This window comes from Saimiri boliviensis, chromosome 8 (genome assembly GCF_048565385.1).
Source record: "Saimiri boliviensis isolate mSaiBol1 chromosome 8, mSaiBol1.pri, whole genome shotgun sequence".
NCBI lineage: Eukaryota > Metazoa > Chordata > Mammalia > Primates > Cebidae > Saimiri > Saimiri boliviensis.
The window spans coordinates 97,725,295-97,744,112 of NC_133456.1; the positions used below are offsets into that span (position 1 = coordinate 97,725,295).

Here is an 18,818-nt window from a genome sequence, read left to right on the forward strand (position 1 = left end):
CTATTATGGGTAATATTTCCCAATGTAAAATGTATAAACTCACTTAGATACATGTATACACACATACACATATGCATACATAAACACACACAAAAGTAATAAGTGATTCTGTATGTTGCCAGTAACAAGGTAACTTCAAAATATTCATTTTGTTCTTCTCTAGGGAAAATACAGGAAAGGAGATCTCCAGGGTTGTCTTTTGACTAACTAGGACATGGCTAAAGCACTTGGGAACCTCAGATATAAAGGGCTGTGATGGCAAGAATATAAATATATATAATTTTTGACTTATTTATTTATTTATTTGTGTAAATGAGACAGAGTTTCACTCTTGTTGCCCAGGAGGATACAGTGCAATGACTCAATTTCAGCTCACTGCGGCCTCTGCCTCCTGGGTTCAAACAATTCTCCTGCCTCAGCCTCCTGAGTAGCTGGGATTACAGGTGCCTGCCACCATGCACAGCTAATTTTTGTACTTTTAGTAGACACAGGGTTTCACCATGTTGGCCGAGGTGATCTCTAATTCCTGACCTCAGGTGATGCACCACCTTGGCCTCCCAAAGTGCTGGGATTACAGGTGTGAGCCACTGCACCTGGCTAACCTATGACATGTAGTTTTTAAAAAAGATTGACTTTGCTTGAAAGAGACTTGCTTGGGGAGGAAGTGATAAGCTGCTTTCAAATGTCAGAAAGGATATTTTGTACAAGATGAAGTAGATCGATGTTTCACAATTTTTAAAAGCTATAGATAGACATTTTCCCTAATTCCATACTAGAAAATTCCTACTCATATTTTGGAGACAATCTGAGTGATTGTTCATGCTATGTGGTAAACAAGTAGGAAATTTCTTCCTCCCGACGTACCTGTTCTAGGGAGGTGGTGGCAGCAGCACGAACCTGATGAAGGCAAAGAGAGAAACGATAGGCAAAGACTGAATATTAGAATATGCAGGCTGGGTGTGGTGGCTCAGGCCTCTGATCCCAGCACTTTGGGAGGTTGAGGTGCGTGGATCACCTGAGGTCAGGAGTTTGAGGCCAGCATAGCCAATATGGTGAAACCCCGCCTCTACTAAAAATATAAAACTTAGCTGCATGCCTGTAATCCCAGCTACTTGGGAGGCTAAAGCAGGAGAATCCCTTGAACCCAAGAGGCAGAGGTTGCAGTGAGCCAAGATTGTTCCGCTGCACTCCAGCCTGGTGGACAGAGTGAGACTCTGTCTGAAGGAAGAAAAAAAAAAAAAGAATATGCAAAATAAACTTTCCTTATATACTTAGACTTTTAAGTATTTTTATGGAAAAGAATATTTTTTATGTATTACTTTCAGATTAAAGATCATTAAGGATAGAAATTGTCTTTCATTGCTAGGTTTTAGTGCCTAGTAAGTACCTGGTACCTGTAGTAGGAGCTCAGATGTTTGCTGAGTAAATAAATGTGTTGAATTAAGGGAGGTGCACTGGGATCTTTCTGATGACCACCATCTTGATTTGGCACAAGCTTCTAAAATGACTACTCCCAAAGCTGCAAAATTTAGTATGTTAGATCTAACCTCTGCTGTTGAAGATGAAAAGCAGATTTCCAACTGCCCTTCTACTTTTCTTTGGTCTTTTCCCATCAACCTCTCTAACACAAAGTGCCAGTGACACTCTTTTGATTTAGAAATCAGTTTCCCATAGCTGCTATGTGTGTAAGCTAGAACAATAATAACAAAAATATGGTAATCTTGGATTTATGTAACAACTTGGACTTCCTCTTTATAAAATAAACTGGTAAAATAAGGGGGTCAAGTTAGATGAAAGATTTTAAAAAACCCTTTTATTTGAAGTCCTGGGAAACCTTGCTTATAATGATCTAAAATGCAAGGAGTTCAATTGGATTAAAGAAGCATTGTCAGAAATTCCATTTCTAGGAATAGATTTTAAGAGTTTGAAGTTAATTTGGCAGCCAAGAAAATAAATGAAGTTTTAAAAATAACATGAAATTTAGGATTTCAGAGAACTAATTGAAGATGCTGAACAGGTAGAGCTATACAGGTAAAAACAAGAAGAAAAAGTACATGACAAAGTATTAATGTTCTCCAGAATATTAATTTCTCCTCTGGAAAGAACTTCTTTATAGAAATGTTTTTCTAGGGGTAGCTCTGTAATTAGGTGATTTTGAGCTTTTTTCCCCTAATTTTTTAAATTTATAATTGACAAGTATACATATTTATGAGATACAGTATGATATTTTAATGCATGTATACATTGTATAATGATCAAGTCATTGTATAATGATTTCTTTTTATTAAAAAAATATTTTAGCTGGGCGGGGTGGCTCAAGCCTGTAATCCCAGCACTTCGAGAGGCTGAGGCGGGTGGATCATGAGGTCAAGAGATAGAGACCGTCCTGGTCAACATGGTGAAACCCCGTCTCTACTAAAAATAAAAAAAATTAGCTGGGCATGGTGGCACGTGCCTGTAATCCTAGCTACTCAGGAGGCTGAGGCAGGAGAATTGCCTGAACCTAGGAGGCGGAGGTTGCAGTGAGCCAAGATCGCGCCATTGCACTCCAGCCTGGGTAACAAGAGCAAGACTCTGTCTCAAAAAAAAAAAAAAAATTTTTTTTTAGAGATGATATCTCACTGCGTTGCTTAGGCTGGTCTTGAAGTCCTGAGTTCAAGATATTCACCCACCTTAGCCTCCCAAAGTGCTAGGATTACAGGACTGAGCTACCATGCTAAGCTTTTTTTTTTTTTTTTTTTTTTTTTTCTGTAAATACAGGCTCTTATTCCATCTCCCAGGCTGGAATGCATTGGCTCAGTCTCAGCTGACTGCAATCTCCACCTCAGCCTCTCGAATAGCTGGGACCACAGGGATGTACCACCATGCTTGACTAATTTTTATAATTCTTGTAGAGGCAGGGTTTTGCCATGTTGCGTAGGGTGGCTTTGAACTCCTGGGCTCCCGGCTCTGCCTCCAAAGTGCTAGGATTACAGGTGTGAGCCACCACACCTGGCCAAGTTGATTTTATAGAAGTTGAGCTGTCTTTTTTAAAGCTGCTCCATAACTTAAGACCTTAATCATAGACACCCCTAGTTGGGTAGTCCCATTTTCCTTCCTGATTGCTCTCCGGCTAGTTAGCCTACATTGAAAGTACATGATCCATAATTTAGTAAAGACTTAATTATAATATTTACAGTCCCTGTTTTTGATGTTTAACATATAATTTTTCATCTTTGCTATAAAAACAGAACAGAAATATTTACACGTAAATGCCAAATACATTAAATCAAGAAATATAATTTTTGTTTATTCCCTTAGCAAACATCTGTTGAGTCTGTCCTGTGAGCCACCCACTAAACTAATTGCTGGGAAGCAGTGTGGCCTCTAACCTCACTTATTTCGGATAACTGTGCACATGCCACTTTCAGAGAGGCCTTCCCTGACTACTTCAGAAAAACAGCCCTGCCTTTTCCCTCTTCTTTCCTTCTCACTCTGCTTATTGTTCTCCATAGCACTTTTCACCATTTCTCGTATTTCTTCTTGAGCATTTTTCTCCGTCATTTGGAATGTAGAGCAGAGACTTATTCTCTTACTTTGTTTCTTAAAGCCCAGAACAGTTCCTGGCATATGTACATCTAATGAGTATATATATATGTATAGAACACAGACTCTATTCCTGCAACAACTGCATATGCCTTTGTTTTTGCACTTATGTAATTATTTTATACTTACACCTTCTGCCAGACTAGGAACTACCTTTTTTTTCGCCCGAGACAGAGCCCCTCGTTCTGTCGCTCAGTCTGGAGCATAGCAGCACAGACTTGGCTCACTGGAGCTTCTGCCTCCTGGGTTCAAGTGATTATCCTGCCTGAGCCTCCCGAGTAGCTGGGACTACAGGCATGCACCACCACACCTTGCTAATTTTTGTATTTTGTAAGTAGAGATGAAGTTTCACCATGTTGGCCAGACTGGTCTTGATCTCCTGACCACAAGTGATCCACCCACCTCAGCCTCCCAAAGTGCTGGGATTACAGGTGTGAGCCAGTGTACCTGGCTGGAACTTCTTGAAGTCAGAGTTTTAACCACCAGGCAAGGGGATCTCAGGTGGGGTATCCATTGGGTTGTTGACAGATGAATAGCGTTTCTATCAGGAGGAAGGAAAAACGGCATTCCAGAACAGATTTCAGAGGTATTTAGAAGTTACATTTGCCCAGATTTGGTGGAAGGATTTGAGGATGGAAGTGTATGTCTCCAGTTAAAGAGGCCTTTGGAGCATTATGCTTAGCTTTACTGGCTTGAGTGACTGGTTAGATGGAGGTGTCATTAAATGAAGTATCGAAGAATATCCAAGTGAAATATCTCTCTCCTTCCTCTGGAGAAATGAGTTTAGTTTGGAATAAGTTGTATTTCTGATGCCTGTAGAGAGTTCACTATCTAGTTGAAAATTTGTGTCTGGAGTTCTTAAGAGGTAAGGGGTTGAAAATAGATTTGACAGTCATCATTTTATATGTTATAATTAAGTCTTAAGCATAAATGAAACCATACACAGCATAAGGACATGTAGAATAAAGATAGGACTCTAAGAAATGGTCAGAGAAAGAAGAATCGGGAAATCTGAGAATAAGTAGTGGAAAGGTCTGAGGACAACCAGGAATAGTTGGTAATTTGTTTATTAGGAGGTGATGATTTTAAGTGGGGCAGGGAGTGAAAAACTTGTCCTTTGTCATAGAGAATTCATGAGGATTTGGACTAAAGAGATACATTTGGACTGGACCTGACAAATGGCAGATTGGTACCGTTACTGAGAACAGTTTCAGTGCAGTGGATGGAAGGGAAGAGGAAGACAAATAGGAGTGGGTTGGAGCATAAACATTAGAGCATCTAACTGTGACAAAGTCAGGGTAGGGTAGTTGGTAATTTTGCCCCACAGGAGATAATTTGTTAATTTCTAAGAAATCCTGAATTAGAGGCAACTGAAGGTGATTATAGACTACGTTTGTAAGAAGTATGAAAAGCAAAGGGATAGAGATGAAGCTATGTGGAGGGTTGGAGAGAACTTTTGTTTTTTTAAGTTTGGGAATCTTTTGTATATCCATGAGATTTGGAGAGAAGACTAGGGATTTTCCCACATGAAGTTTTACATGTGAGAAGGGATAATTATGGGGGCAAGGTCCTGAAGGAGGCTGTTGACTAAATCCCAACTTGAAATAGGACAAAGGAAATGAGGACAGGCAAAGAAAAAAAAGTTGAGGATACAGCAGTTGAGTGAACTGGGAGGCAAGGTTATCCAACTAGTGTGAGGAAATCAGCATGGAACAGCAAGTTAAAGAGGGTTTCGTGGCCGGGTGTGATGACTCATGCCTTTTATCCCAGCACTTTGAGTGGGAGGCTGAGGCAGGAGAATCCCTTGAAGTCAGTTTGGGATTAGCTGGTCAACATAGCAAGACCTTGTCTCTGTAAAAATAAAAAAAATAAAGAAGAAGGTTACTAGAAGTTTGAAACGGCAACCTTGAGGGAGCAGGAATTAAAATGCAAGCAAGAGACTTTTCTGAGCAGTGTCGAGAACTGAACTGAACTTGGAAATTGTAAATCAGTGGTTGTTATGCAGTTTTATTTAGCTGTAGTAGCAGGCCAAGAACAAGAACAGAGCAGGTGTATTTTGGAATTCTCCATAGTTAGAGATTGGCAAACCAAATGCTTTGAAAGGTTAAGGGGAAAGGAAGTTGAGGGTGCTGGTGAATTTTGTTGAAATACTGATCCATGGGTAATCTTAATAGGAAAGAAAGAAATTTTTGTTCCAATTTTAGTACATGTGTTGCTGAAGCGAGCATGAAAGTAATTTCTGGAGGGAGACTGGTAGTTTACAAGAATGGAGAAGGCTAAAGGGAGTGGAAGGTCTTGATAAAGTCAAGCAAGGTTAATTAGTTAAAGGATTGAGAGGTGATAAAGTCAGATAGAAAGATAGTTGGTTAGAGCACCATAACAAATTTTTCTGAGTTTGTAGACAAATTAAATTCTAGCATAACAGGAATAATAGGGCTATGAATCTAGATGTGATAATATTGTTTGTGAACTGTGTGACATGTTAGGGAAAAAAACCCAATGCTGCATGAACTTCAAATACTTCAGAAGGCATATACCAGGATTCTTTGTTCATTGTAGGATAATCCACGCCTGGCACATTTGTGAGAGCCCGGTAAATATTTGTTGAATGAATAACACCTATCCACAGTCTTTCTTGCCTGAATAGTTCATAATGCCAGAAAATTTTGATTCACGTCTGACACCTAGTGGTATTGTACTTAAACTACTATTGAGTTTCAATTATTTTTTATCTGAAAAATAGATACTAATTTCAATATGTTGTTCATTTCTCTTAAATAACTGATGCTTGATGCCTTCATATTCTATTATGTGACATACCTCTTTAGCTTTCCACCTTTGTGGAGGATACACTTCTTCCAAGGCTTATCTGACTTTCAGATTGAAAGAAACATAGTCTCATGTCAATGGCCTTTGTTGCATAGGGATAGATTTTTCTTTGGCAACAAAGAAGCCAATAGGAAAAAATACGGTTTTTTGAAATAAGTGCCATAAAAGCAGAGATTTGGTTCAATTAAAAAAATTCTCCAGTAGCAAGTTTGAGAACTCAGAGAGAGAAGAAACAAAACAAAAGCTCAGTCTCAGTGATAACTATTATTTTCTTTGTTTCTTTTATATTTTATTATTTTTTAAAGTCTATAGCACCTGGTATTCCCAGGAAGTCTCCCATCCAAGTATTAACCAGCCCCAGTTCTGCTAAACTTCTGACATTAGACAAGATTGGGCACATTTAAGGTGGTATGGCCATACACGATAGCCATTATTTTCTATTGCTTTGCTCTTGATCACAATGTGGGATAGTTTTTCTTTGTATCAAGTATATATGTTTCCAGTCTGTTAAGAAGTATGTTTCTCTTGTCCTCAGAACTGTAGGATTTTTTTTTCACCTATTATGATCTGTTTTTCTGTGATCTTCATTGCAGAGTTCTTTTTGTAACTGGCATAGTTCAAATTTTATTGCTTCTTAAAAGTAATCTGTTTCCTTTAGTCTCTTTTTTTGTATGCTTAATATTTTAAAATTTTGAATAATTTAGATGCTGCAAGTGATTTTTCTTTAGCATTTTCCACAGAAGGTCACTAGAGATTTAACTCAGCCTTTTTGACTGACAAAGCCCCCAGGCCTATAGATGTCTAAACTTTGGTTTTAGACACAGTCTCTTTGAAGACAGGTATATAGTTTGTGTCAGAGTTATTGGAATTTTTTTTACTATAATCTCTTCTTACCTTTTTACTTGCTTTTCTTTCATGTTTTCCACCCCACCCCCTCCCCAGCAGTATTCCTTGACTACAAACACACACCCTATGACAGTTGAGGTGTTTGTTTGTTTTGAGATGTAGTTTTGTTCTTGTTGCCCAAGCTGGGGTACAATGGTGCAATCTTGGCTCTGCCTCCTGGGTTCAAGCAATTCTCCTGCCTCAGCCTCTCAAGTAGCTGGGATTACCGGCCTGTGCCACCACACCTGCATAATTTTGTATTTTCAGTAGAGATGGGGTTCCTCCATGCTGTACAGGCAGGTCTTGAACTCCTGACCTCAGGTGATCCACCTGCCTCAGCCTCCCGAAGTGCTGGGATAACAGGTGTGAGCCACCACGTCCAGCTGACAGTTGAGTTTTATGAGTATCTTTCAGCCAGTGTTTATTGCTCACTTGCGATGTGACAGGCTCTGTGTACCCAAGATCATCTCTGATTTGTTTGTAAACTTGAAAAGTTTATAATCAGGACTATCATAATAAGTAATACTTATATAATATCTAGCCCATGCAGGTATTTATTAAGTGCTTTCCTGGATTGTCTTTTTTAATCCTCACAACAACCTTTCCAGGTAGGAGTAATTATTATCATTCCCATTTTTTCAGATCAGTAAACTGGGGGCACATACAAATCATTTGTCTAAAGTCACTTGGATATAGGGTTACCATATGAAATGCAGAGTGCTCAATTAAACTTGAATTTCAGATAGGCTGCTACTATTTTTTAGTTTAAACATATATCAAATATTGTAAAATCCAATGACCCCACTTGGAAAATGAGTGGTAGAGCTGGAATTTAAAACCGTGTAATATGGTTATTGGGCCAAAGGTCTTAACTGTTGTATTATAATAAATACAGAGAATAAGAATCGTATCCAACTGGACATTCAGTATTTAGATGGCAGCTACTATCTATATATAATTAATTTTTGTACTCGAATTATTTTTCCCCCAGCTGATCGCATTTACTTCATTGTAGACGTATGTGAATTCTTTCTAATTTCAAGTGTAATATTCAAGTTCAGGTAAATTTATATGTGCTTTGTATATCTTCCTAAGTCAGTAATAATTATATATTAACTAACATAAAATGGGACTTTTTCTGAACGTGGTTACTTGAGCCATTCTCATTCATGTAATATAATTGTCTTTTTACCTTTTTTTCTGCAAGTATAGGAAGATTCAACTATATATGTGCCCAAAAAACCACACCTTTCTTTTGATAAAGTTAAGGAAATGATATTTGAATAAGGTATTTAACAGTTCTCTGAACATGTCCCATGTGTTCTCAAAAAATTGAGAAGTTATAAAATGCAGATGTGGAACTGAAAGCAGCTTTTACTAAGAATTGCCAAGGAAGCCATCTGGGTCTGCTAAGTAATCATACAGGGAAGGAAGGAGTCCTTTTTCCTGGTGAATTACCACAACTCGGGATCAGGCTTTAGTTCTGCATATCTAGAAATTTACTTAACAAAAAATAAAGACCTAAGAGGACTTGTGAATGACACACATTTTAAATGTGATACTTTTGATTTCTAGTTCTGGCAGAATTGTGGAGTACATATCTGAAAAAGAAGATGCTCTTAAAAATTTATGAGTCAAGTGTTTAACTCAAGACTTAGAGCCAAGGTGTTCAGAAACTGAAGAAAAATGTAGTTCTTAGTGAAATCTGCTTATATTTGAGGGATACTTACGGGAAATGTTTTTCTCTAGGAGGAATTGGATGGTACCTAGGTAGCAAGTCAGATTTTTGGAGAAAGTTCAGAAAGGAAAGGGAGCAAGAATTCAAAGTGCAACTCTCAGCAGATGTAACAGTGCTTGCTATAGGATTGGACTCTATTTTAATCTGTTCCATCTTCGTATGTTTTCAGGCATAGTGTATTGAAATATTTGTCAGTGGCAAAGTATGTCTGACTTTACAACAGCAGTCATTTCAAAATTAGTATTTCTTTTATAGAATTAACACCACATTATTTTGGACCACCTCTATTCTGTGTAAGTGAAATTTTCTATCAGAATTTTCAGAAGTCACCACATTGCTAATCAGCCAACTTTTTATTATTTTGTAGAATTCATTAATAGTCATTTACATTTTGTATTTTTAAGTATGATATAATCGCCTTTGAGACACAGTGGAGTAGAAGACATTAACAGGAAGAATGTCTCTTCCCTTTTATTACATAAATCTTTCCATGAAAGCAGTGACTTGATGCAACAAGACTTACTAAGCCTTTAGATCTCTACCCAAGAAGATACATGTTTTTCTTTAATGCCAACTATTGTAAATATTGGATTGACCACAGAGTGACCTAACCTGATCACCAACTTCATTGGAATTCAGCATTTGCATTTTAAGTGATCTGAATTGATAAGAAAGTATTTTTCCTTTTAAATTAATTGTAAGTGGACTGTGTACTTGAATACAGTAAAGCCTGAGAAATGAATCACTTTCAATTACTTGTGAGGTGGCATGGAATTGTCACACTTGAATTCAGACTTGGGTTCAAATCCCCATGCTGCCTTTTAGCAAGTTACTGAATCTCTTTTTCCTCCTCAGTCAAATAGCAATTTTAGGATCATAATGCCCATCTTGAGGGCTTGTGTAAATTTAAACTAAACAAGAAATATATTAATTCATTGAGTAATTATTTGTTGAATGCCTGCTCTGTGTTGTGATATTAATGAACATGACAAAATTCCTGCTCTTTGTTAGTGAGAGAAACACAACAAACATAAGAAAATAAAAATGTAATTTTGGTAGTGAGTTGTAAGTTTTACGAAGAAAAATAAAGCCCAGCACACATAGAAAATTTCAAGTGGCAAAGGAAGGGATTTGAACCCATGTCTACTAGCTTCGAAAGCAATTTTTACTGTGCCCCATTGCTTTTGAAATCTAGTCATTCATTGCTTCAGAGGTCTTCTTTTTAAGTATTTAAGGGGAGTACTCATAGATGTTCCTTTATTAAGTAACTTCTTTTGAGCCATCTTGGTGCATACTCTGGTAACAATTCAGTTTTATATGGCAGTGATTATGAATTCTTTATAGTTGAACTCAATCATTTTCTGCCCAGTATTGCTGTTTAAGAAGTACTATCTTGTTACTCAACACATGTATATGACTTATTTTCTCAGTTACATTCTTCTTTAAGGGTCAGGACTGTGTCTTCTACTTCAGTGATTCTCAAACTTCAGTGTGCATCACAATCACCTCAGAGTTTCTGATTCAGGAGATCTAGGGTGGGGTCCACAAATTTGCATTTCTGACATATTCCCAGGTGATACTGATGCTGCTCGTCTGGGGACCACACTTTGAGAACTACCATGTACTTCCTTCTTCCCCAGCAATACTTAACATTCTATTTATCACTTAGCTTAAATGTCCTCTCATCTGTGAATCTGTCTTTGACTTCTATTTCACTGATAAGTCTAGTTCTCAAAATTTAATGCGTATTAGGATCACCTGGGAAAGTTGTTGACAAAGCCGATTTCTGGTCAGACTCCATTGTCCATTTTTAGCAAGCACCTTAGATGTTAATGCCAATGATCCATGGAAAACAGCTTGTGAAATTCTGACTTACGGGATTGATCATGCTCTCCTCATTGCCAGGACTGTATGTTGTATTTGTCTCTGATTGTTTTTTATACTATACTGTCCTTTGTTTGTTTGTCTTTCTCCTCCTACCAGAGTCCCTGAAGGGAAAGGAATATGTCTTATTCATTGTTACATTTTAATGCTTAGCACAATGCGGTATTAAAAAGCAGTAGAGGCCAGGCGCAGTGGCTCATAGCTGTAATCCCAGCACTCTGGGAGGCCAAGGTGGGTGGATCATTAGGTCAGGACTTCGAGACCAGCCTGGCCAATATAGTGAAACCCCGTCTCTACTAAAAACATACAAAAATTAGTGGGCGTGGTGGTGTGCGCCCGTAGTCGCAGCTACTCAGGAGGCTGAGGCAAGAGAATTGCTTGAACTCAGGAGGCAGAGGTTGCAGCGAGTTGAGATTGCACCACTGCACTCCAGCCTGGGTGACAGAATGAGACTTCATCTCAGAAAAAAAAAGCAGTAGAGTGAGTACCACCTGTATAATCAGCTTTGGCACTTGTTAGCTGTGTGACCTTGGAGACTTTATTTAATCTTTCTAAGCCTCGGTTTCCTCTTTTATGAATGGTAGTAGCAGTATTTACTTGCTATGGAAATTAGCTCTGAGGTATATACAGTATTTAGTGTGTCAGCTGACATATGGAATGTAGCCAGTAAATGGAAACCATTACAGTGTTGTGGTTGTCATCATGTTTTGGAGGAAGCAAAATAAATGAATTAATGAAAACCCCTACATTACAATTTTAGCATCTAAATTCAGGGTATGTATTTAATACTTCATTGAAAATCTTTGCTTAATTGTCTCAAATACTGTTTTATATTTTGGTATTTTAGTGAAGTATTGTGAAGTAAAATTATACTTTGGGCTTCTTCTCTGTAACAGGAAAACAAAGAAACCGCTTGGAACCAATGGATACCATATTTGTTAAACAAGTCAAAGAAGGAGGACCTGCTTTTGAAGCTGGATTATGTACAGGTGCTAATATTCTTCTTTAAACAATACCTTTTAATTTCTTTTTCACTTTATTCCATATTTTGTGTTGGATATTTTTTCCTTTTCTATCTTTCTGTGTGCTTCTTCCTTTTCCTTCACATCTGTTGTTACTAATTTTGAGACCTAATTATGTTTCTTGATGCCCATATGGTTGGGTTTGAACAGAAATAACAATATAAATTGATACACTGAGCGCTTTTAATTACCACACAGATAAGAGACTCTTGGAGGCTCTTTTAAGGATAATATTTTACATGCATTGAATTTTGACAAAGGATTACAAAGTAGCAAAATGATGAAGGTATTTATTTGATATAAGTGAAATAATCTTCTTGGATTTCCAAGTTCTAGAAATGCCTGATCTGCCAGAGTTCAGTTAATTAATTTGCCACACAAAAAGTGGCTTAAGTCTGCAGTTAAGTCTGGCTTCATCTGAAGGTGTCAGTATATGTGGTCTAATTGCCTGGATATAGTAGCTGTTTGTTCTGAAATGTTTTATGATTTTTGATTTTAATAAAACACCCTGAAATAGTTACTCTTTTGTTTTTTAAACATTAATTTAAAATGCAAATAACTGGAAAACTGTCTTTCACTGCCTTTTAAATAAAATGCTGTATTTTCATCTACAAATATTAGAAAGTAGTGGACATCATTGCTAAGATTTATAGGGATGTACTGTTAATGTATTACCCACCTTAGTTATTTTTTTATTATACTTAAAGCAAGCCTAATTTAAGTATCATGACTATGTATAATATGTGTATTAGTGTGCATATGGAATTTCTTTACAAAGAATGTATCATCTGTCATCTTTTAAGCCTCATATGATTGGGGAGGTGAAGTGGGCACACACTGTGATAAGCATACAGAAAGTACATCGCTGCCTGTTTTCTTCTTTCCTCTGTCCTTTCCATTGTTCTTTGTCTCTGTCTTTTCCTTTCTACTCTGAGTTTTTCTGAGCAATCCAATGTCCTTTTCCTTAGTCAAAAGCATGCGTATACCCATATTTAAGTTTTATAGTACAGACTAATCAATAAACCAAATAGATTTGGGAGACTGCAAGGAAATCAGCTGGACTAAAGTTAGAGGATACTGGGGAAATAAAGACAATCGCTATTTTAGGCCTGCCGAATAATGTTCTCTATTAGAAATGACAGGGTAGGGCCGGGCATGGTGATACACACCTGTAATCTCAGCACTTTGGGAGGCCGAAGCTGGTGGATCACTTGAGGTCAGGAGTTCGAGACCAGCCTGGCCAACATGGTGAAACCTCATCTCTACTAAAAATATAAAAATTACCTGGGCATGGTGATGGATGCCTGTAATCCCAGCTACTTGGGAGACTGAGGCAGGAGAATTGCTTGAAGCAGAGGGGCAGAGGTTGCAGTGAGCTGAAATTATGCCACTGCACTCCAGCCTGGGTAACAAGAGTGAGACTCCTTCTCAAAAAGAGAGAAATGACAGGGTAAGTGGAGCGATAATTAGTTCTGCAACTCAGGATAACAGCTGCTGTGGCGTAAGTAGTATACCTCTGGTGACTATACCTTTTGAAATTTCTAAATTCAGTAATGCTTGCAACTCTTACTTAGAACGTGGCTAGTTTCACAAAAAGCTGGATATATTAAATTGTATTTACTTTTGTAAAAGGTATTTTAATAAGCTAGGATATTCATATGTTAAATATACTAGTAATTCTCTCACAATTCTGTTTTTTATTTAATATATCACATTAAAAATAAGGACATTATTCAATAAATATTTCAAAAGTGTTCAAAAGTGACTTTCTGCAGGACTTCTCATGTGTTTTATTTTTTACTCCTCTTTGAAGGTGACCGAATTATAAAAGTCAATGGAGAAAGTGTTATTGGCAAAACCTATTCCCAAGTAATTGCTTTAATTCAGAACAGGTAAGAGTCTTAAAGTATTAATTTTGGCCAGAGATGGGTTTTAAAAATCACAAAACACATAGATGTAATATAGTATTCTATTCTTGTAAGAAATTGTGCTGACAAGGAGATATGGAACTTTCCCATAGATATAATGCATTTAAGAGTTGCCAAGGACCAGCTATCTGAGAAGAGCTTAGTTGGTGGCTTTGGTTTGGCAGATGTATTGGATTTATGATTAAAGTTTAGAGGCTGAGAGGCATACATTTTAGGTTTACTGAGTTTCCCACTTTTATTTGAAGTGAGAAATGTATAGTTTTTTAATACTATATAAATAAAGGCATATATAGTTTATTTTAAAACCTGTTACTGAAGTATGTTACTTTTAAGTATATTTGAATATTCTTCTTAGCCTAAATTAATTCATTTGTTCTAACCAAGGCAACAGGACGTCCCCTTTTAATCCGTTTGTCTGCCTGCGTTTTGCAGAATGGTAGGATTTTGATCTCTAAAGTTAGATACATATTTATAGAGTGACTATCCATGAGACCTCCAAGATCATTTAGTCCTACTCTCTTTCACCCACGTAACTAGAAAACTTTTCCAAATTACAAATAAAGAAGTTAGAAACCAAAGAGGTTATTACTATATTGAATTTCTGTCAAGGTTAGGCCATGGATCTGAGCCCAATCAGATCATCACTCTGTTGTAAGAGGTTCTTCTCAGATTCAAATACAGGAACTTTTGGATGATCTAACGGTTTCTGTTGGTCAGACTCACCTGTTTGTAATTCAATTGCAGTTCTTCATTTTCTGAAGTTTTTTTTATCAAGCCCTCCTAACCATATCTAGATCAACTGATTCTGTAATCTAAATTATTTACAGTAATGCCCTAATACATTGTCATTTCTTACAATTAAATGACATGATCATGATTAATTGATCTCAGAGTGTTTTCTTTAATGTTTTAATATTTAATGGGATTCTAACAGAAAACAACTCTTGAATATTGCCCCTTATTTGATAATGAATGTAAAGCCTCTCCAAGGGTTAACAGGAGATCTACCAAATTTTTTGTGCTCAAAATAATTTAGATCATCATAAACACAACAATGTGTTTTAAATACACGATATGTTTTGTCAGCCCATAACTTAAAATATTTTTATTGTATTAATATCTCTGCTTTAAAAACCAACTTAATCATTGTTTTCTTCAAAATCTACGTTCTTCTATTACTGGTACAGTTCATCTTTCAGAGTAATAACACTTCAACCACTAAAATCAATTTGAATATTAGAGAAATATTTATTCATGATCTTATTTTCATTTAAAAAATTGTGTTTCTTCTGTCTGCAGCTGGTAGTAGATAGGTAATGTAGCACAAAACCCTTGAGATTCTGCAGTGTATTAATGTAAACATATGTCCTTGCTGGCTGGGTACAGTGGCTAATGCCTGTAATCCCAGCACTTTGGGAGGCTGAGGTGGGCAGATCACTTTAGCCCAAGAGTTTGATACCAGCCTGGGCAACATGGTGAAACCCTGTCTCTGCAAAAAAATTAGCTGGGTGTGGTGGTGTGTGCCTGTTGTCCCTGCTACTTAGCAGGCCGAGGTGGGAGGATCACCTGAACCCAGGAGGTCAATCAAATGAGCCTTGATAGAGCCACTATACTCTAGCCTGGGTGACAGAGCAAGACCCTGTCTCAAAACAAAAACAACAAGCAAGCAAACGTGTCTTTGTAGAATAGTTCATGTCAACATCAGTATGTATTTTCTACCAACTGTAAATATTGAATTAAAAGTACCTACATATTTTACTAGTTAAATTTATTTGAACCTGTGGTTCTCATGGGTTTATCATAAACTGAGCATTTATGAAGCTAAACATAATGATTCAAATCTGTCAGAAACACCAGTAGAGTATTCTGGTTTTTGTTGTTGTTGTTTGATTGTTTCTTAATCTCTTGATTGCATTGGGGGGAATCTATCTGATACTGTTAGATTAGCTGTTGAAGCACTTGGCGGAGATAGTAGCATTGCCTTTGCTCTGTCTATGTATAATTCCAGATCATAGGATTCAGTTTTGTTTACCCCTTTGAACTTTCTAAACCTAGGGAAGTTACTTAACAGGAAATACATAGAACCAAAATAAAATAAGATTTTGAACTGTGCCTGTAAAGACACTAAAAGTAAATCATAGGGAAGAAAGCAAATAGTTGAAATGTTACATAGTTATTAAAAATGAGTCATCTCAGTAGTTGTGATGGTAAAGCAATTTCCTTCACTTCTGAGGCCAAGGGGGAATATTGCAAAATTAAGATGTTTAATATTACTCTTAGCAGGGTGCAGTGGCTCATGCCTGTAATCCCAGTACTTTGGGAGGCCGAGGTGGGCAGATCACTTGAGGTCAGGAGTTTGAGACCAGCCTGGCCTATGTGGTGAGCCCCCATCTCTACTAAAAATACAAAAATTTGGCCAGGCGTGGTGGCTCACGCCTGTAATCCCAGCACTTTGGGAGGCTGAGATGTGCGAATCACCTAAGGTTGGGAGTTCCAGACCAGCCTGACCAACATGGAGAAACCCCATCTCTAAAAATAAAAAATTAGCCAGGCATGTTGGCGTATGCCTCTAATCCCAGTTACTTGGGAGGCTGAGATAAGAAAATCGCTTGAACCCAGGAGGCGGTTTGTGGTGAGCTGAGATCATGCCATTGCAGTCCAGCCTGGGCAACAAGAGTGAAACTCTGTCTTAAAAAAAAATAAAAAAATTCACTGGGTGTGGTGGTACATGCCTTTAGTCCCACTCCTCGGGAAGCTGAGGCATGAGAATTGCTTGAACCCAGTAGGCAAACGTTGCAGTGAGTCGAGATTGCACCACTGCACTGCAGCCTGGGTGACAGAGTGAGACTGTCTCTGTCTATCTCTGTGTCTCTCTCTCTCTCTCTCTCTCTCTCTCTCTGTGTGTGTATATATATACACATACACATACATAAACACACTTCCATATATATATATATATATATATATATATATATATATATATTTGAGGTTCTTTGTTTGATGTTAATGAATTTTTAACTTGATGGACAGAATATATGACAATCTATAATTTGTTTTGTGACTTGAATAAAACAATAAATAATTGTATCCTGATATTAAGAGTTTTATCCTAGGACTATTTAATATAAGCAACATACTTTATATTTCTAAATTATAAACATGAAGACTTTACTGATTATGAATAACACAAACATGGGAGGGATCCTACATAGTTAACTTGTGTATACAAAGGTGACTTGTTTTTGTTCTAATGATTTGGTTTTAAAACTAAAGATATAAGAATACCAAAAATAAACTTTTAAACAATTTAAAAATACTTCGAAGTTAACTGTTTTTCCTTTAAATCTTTTTAATACACTTCTGCCTCCCCTAAAATAGTATATATATTCAATTTCAGTGATACAACATTGGAACTTAGTGTTATGCCAAAAGATGAAGACATTCTCCAAGTGGTAAGTTTTATTTATTCAAATATGAGTTGTTTTACAGTCATGAATGCTAGGAGAAGTATTTTTGAAATAGAAGTGTTAAAGATTGAATAAAGAAAAAAGATTGAAGGATTTAAAAACCCTCTGGTTTCTTTTACAGAATCTAAAATTCTCTGCATTTTACAAAAAACTAGACCAAAAATACCCTTGTCAAGTTTTTCCAGTTAAGTGACATGGAAATGTTTTGTTGATTCCACAGTGAACTCTTAATGTTGTCATTTAGAATGAGATTCCTAGAGTTTGTCCTAGTGTTGCTTTCCAGTTAATCCTTGGACCAAAGGTGGAGTGAAACTCTGATCTCTGCCTAGAAAGCAACACTAGGACATTAGAATCTTTTTTTTTTTTTTCCCTTCTCACTATGAACAGAAAAAAAAATTTTTTTTAATACAAGGACAAATTTTATGATTGCCTTTTTCTAATTTTCCACTAAATATTACAACAAGCAGTATTGTATCAATTTATTCCTAAAATGTTCACAATGAATGTAGTCTACAACTTAAGGGGAAAATAAGTTAAAATCTTGAAATGAAACTTGAACAGTTTAGCAGTTAGTCTAAAATATTTTTCTGATTTTTATAAAGAAATAAATTGAAAGGAATGCTTAACTCCTTTATTACGCTTAAGTATTGCCAAAAGTGAGATGATAAAAATATAAATTTCATTCAAGAGAATAATACTTTATTTCAGCTGGTTTTGCAGTTCAGTAGAATAAAATAGAAAAACATTTTAACACACTAACAACAAACAGTTAGATCAAGCAAATGGCAATGGCCACCGAAGTATTTTTTTTTTTTTAATTCTTTTTGGTGTATAATTTTTTTTTTTCTTATTCCTTATAGCGAAATTCAAGAAAAGCAGGGAGCTTATGAACTCTTTGTGGTGGTAATGAAAATGGTGTAGTAATGTTCTTCATTTGTAAGGCTATAGTCTGGACTTAACTCAATGAAGGCCCTGAATAATCAGTAAACATTTTTTACAAAAAAATAAAATCACTAAAGCTGATTCTAATGAGTCATCTTATTCACTGACATGTAAAACTATAATTAAGTGAAACCCATGGGGATTTCACATAATGTTTTCAAAGCATGTCAATTTTATTTAGGAATGTTTTATTGCTGATAACAGATTGCCCTTCTAAAGAACACAGTTAGTTGGAGTTGGGAGACTCAGGAAGGAAGGTACAGCTAGCTGCAGTAATTTTCCTAGGCATGCATAAGTGGTTGTAGAGTTCCTACCCTGGTAATTCAGCTAGTGATCATAACCACAGACACCAAAGGCTCTGAAAATCACTAGAAATAAATAGGGAATTCTCCTCTAGTGTTCTTATGCAGAAGATGATGTATAATGGTAGTGAAGGATTTACCTGGCTTCCTCCTTGCAATCTGAAGACTTGAAGGCAGAATCAACTTTTGCAAGTGAACTGTTTTCTGATGTTCAGTAGACCCTTTCCTTGCCAAGG

General features: G+C 36.7%; 1 protein-coding gene across 2 annotated transcripts in view; it reads left to right on the forward strand.

The window, feature by feature from the left end:
- Window positions 1–18,818, forward strand: part of ARHGAP21 (Rho GTPase activating protein 21) — a 125,245-nt gene that overhangs the window by 68,008 nt on the left and 38,419 nt on the right. For both annotated transcript variants that reach the window (XM_039478678.2, XM_074404915.1), the window contains exons 4-6: window positions 11,818–11,910; window positions 13,757–13,835; window positions 17,269–17,323. In XM_039478678.2, coding sequence (XP_039334612.1) covers window positions 11,818–11,910; window positions 13,757–13,835; window positions 17,269–17,323 — 227 coding nt within the window. The remainder of the gene's footprint in view (window positions 1–11,817; window positions 11,911–13,756; window positions 13,836–17,268; window positions 17,324–18,818) is intronic.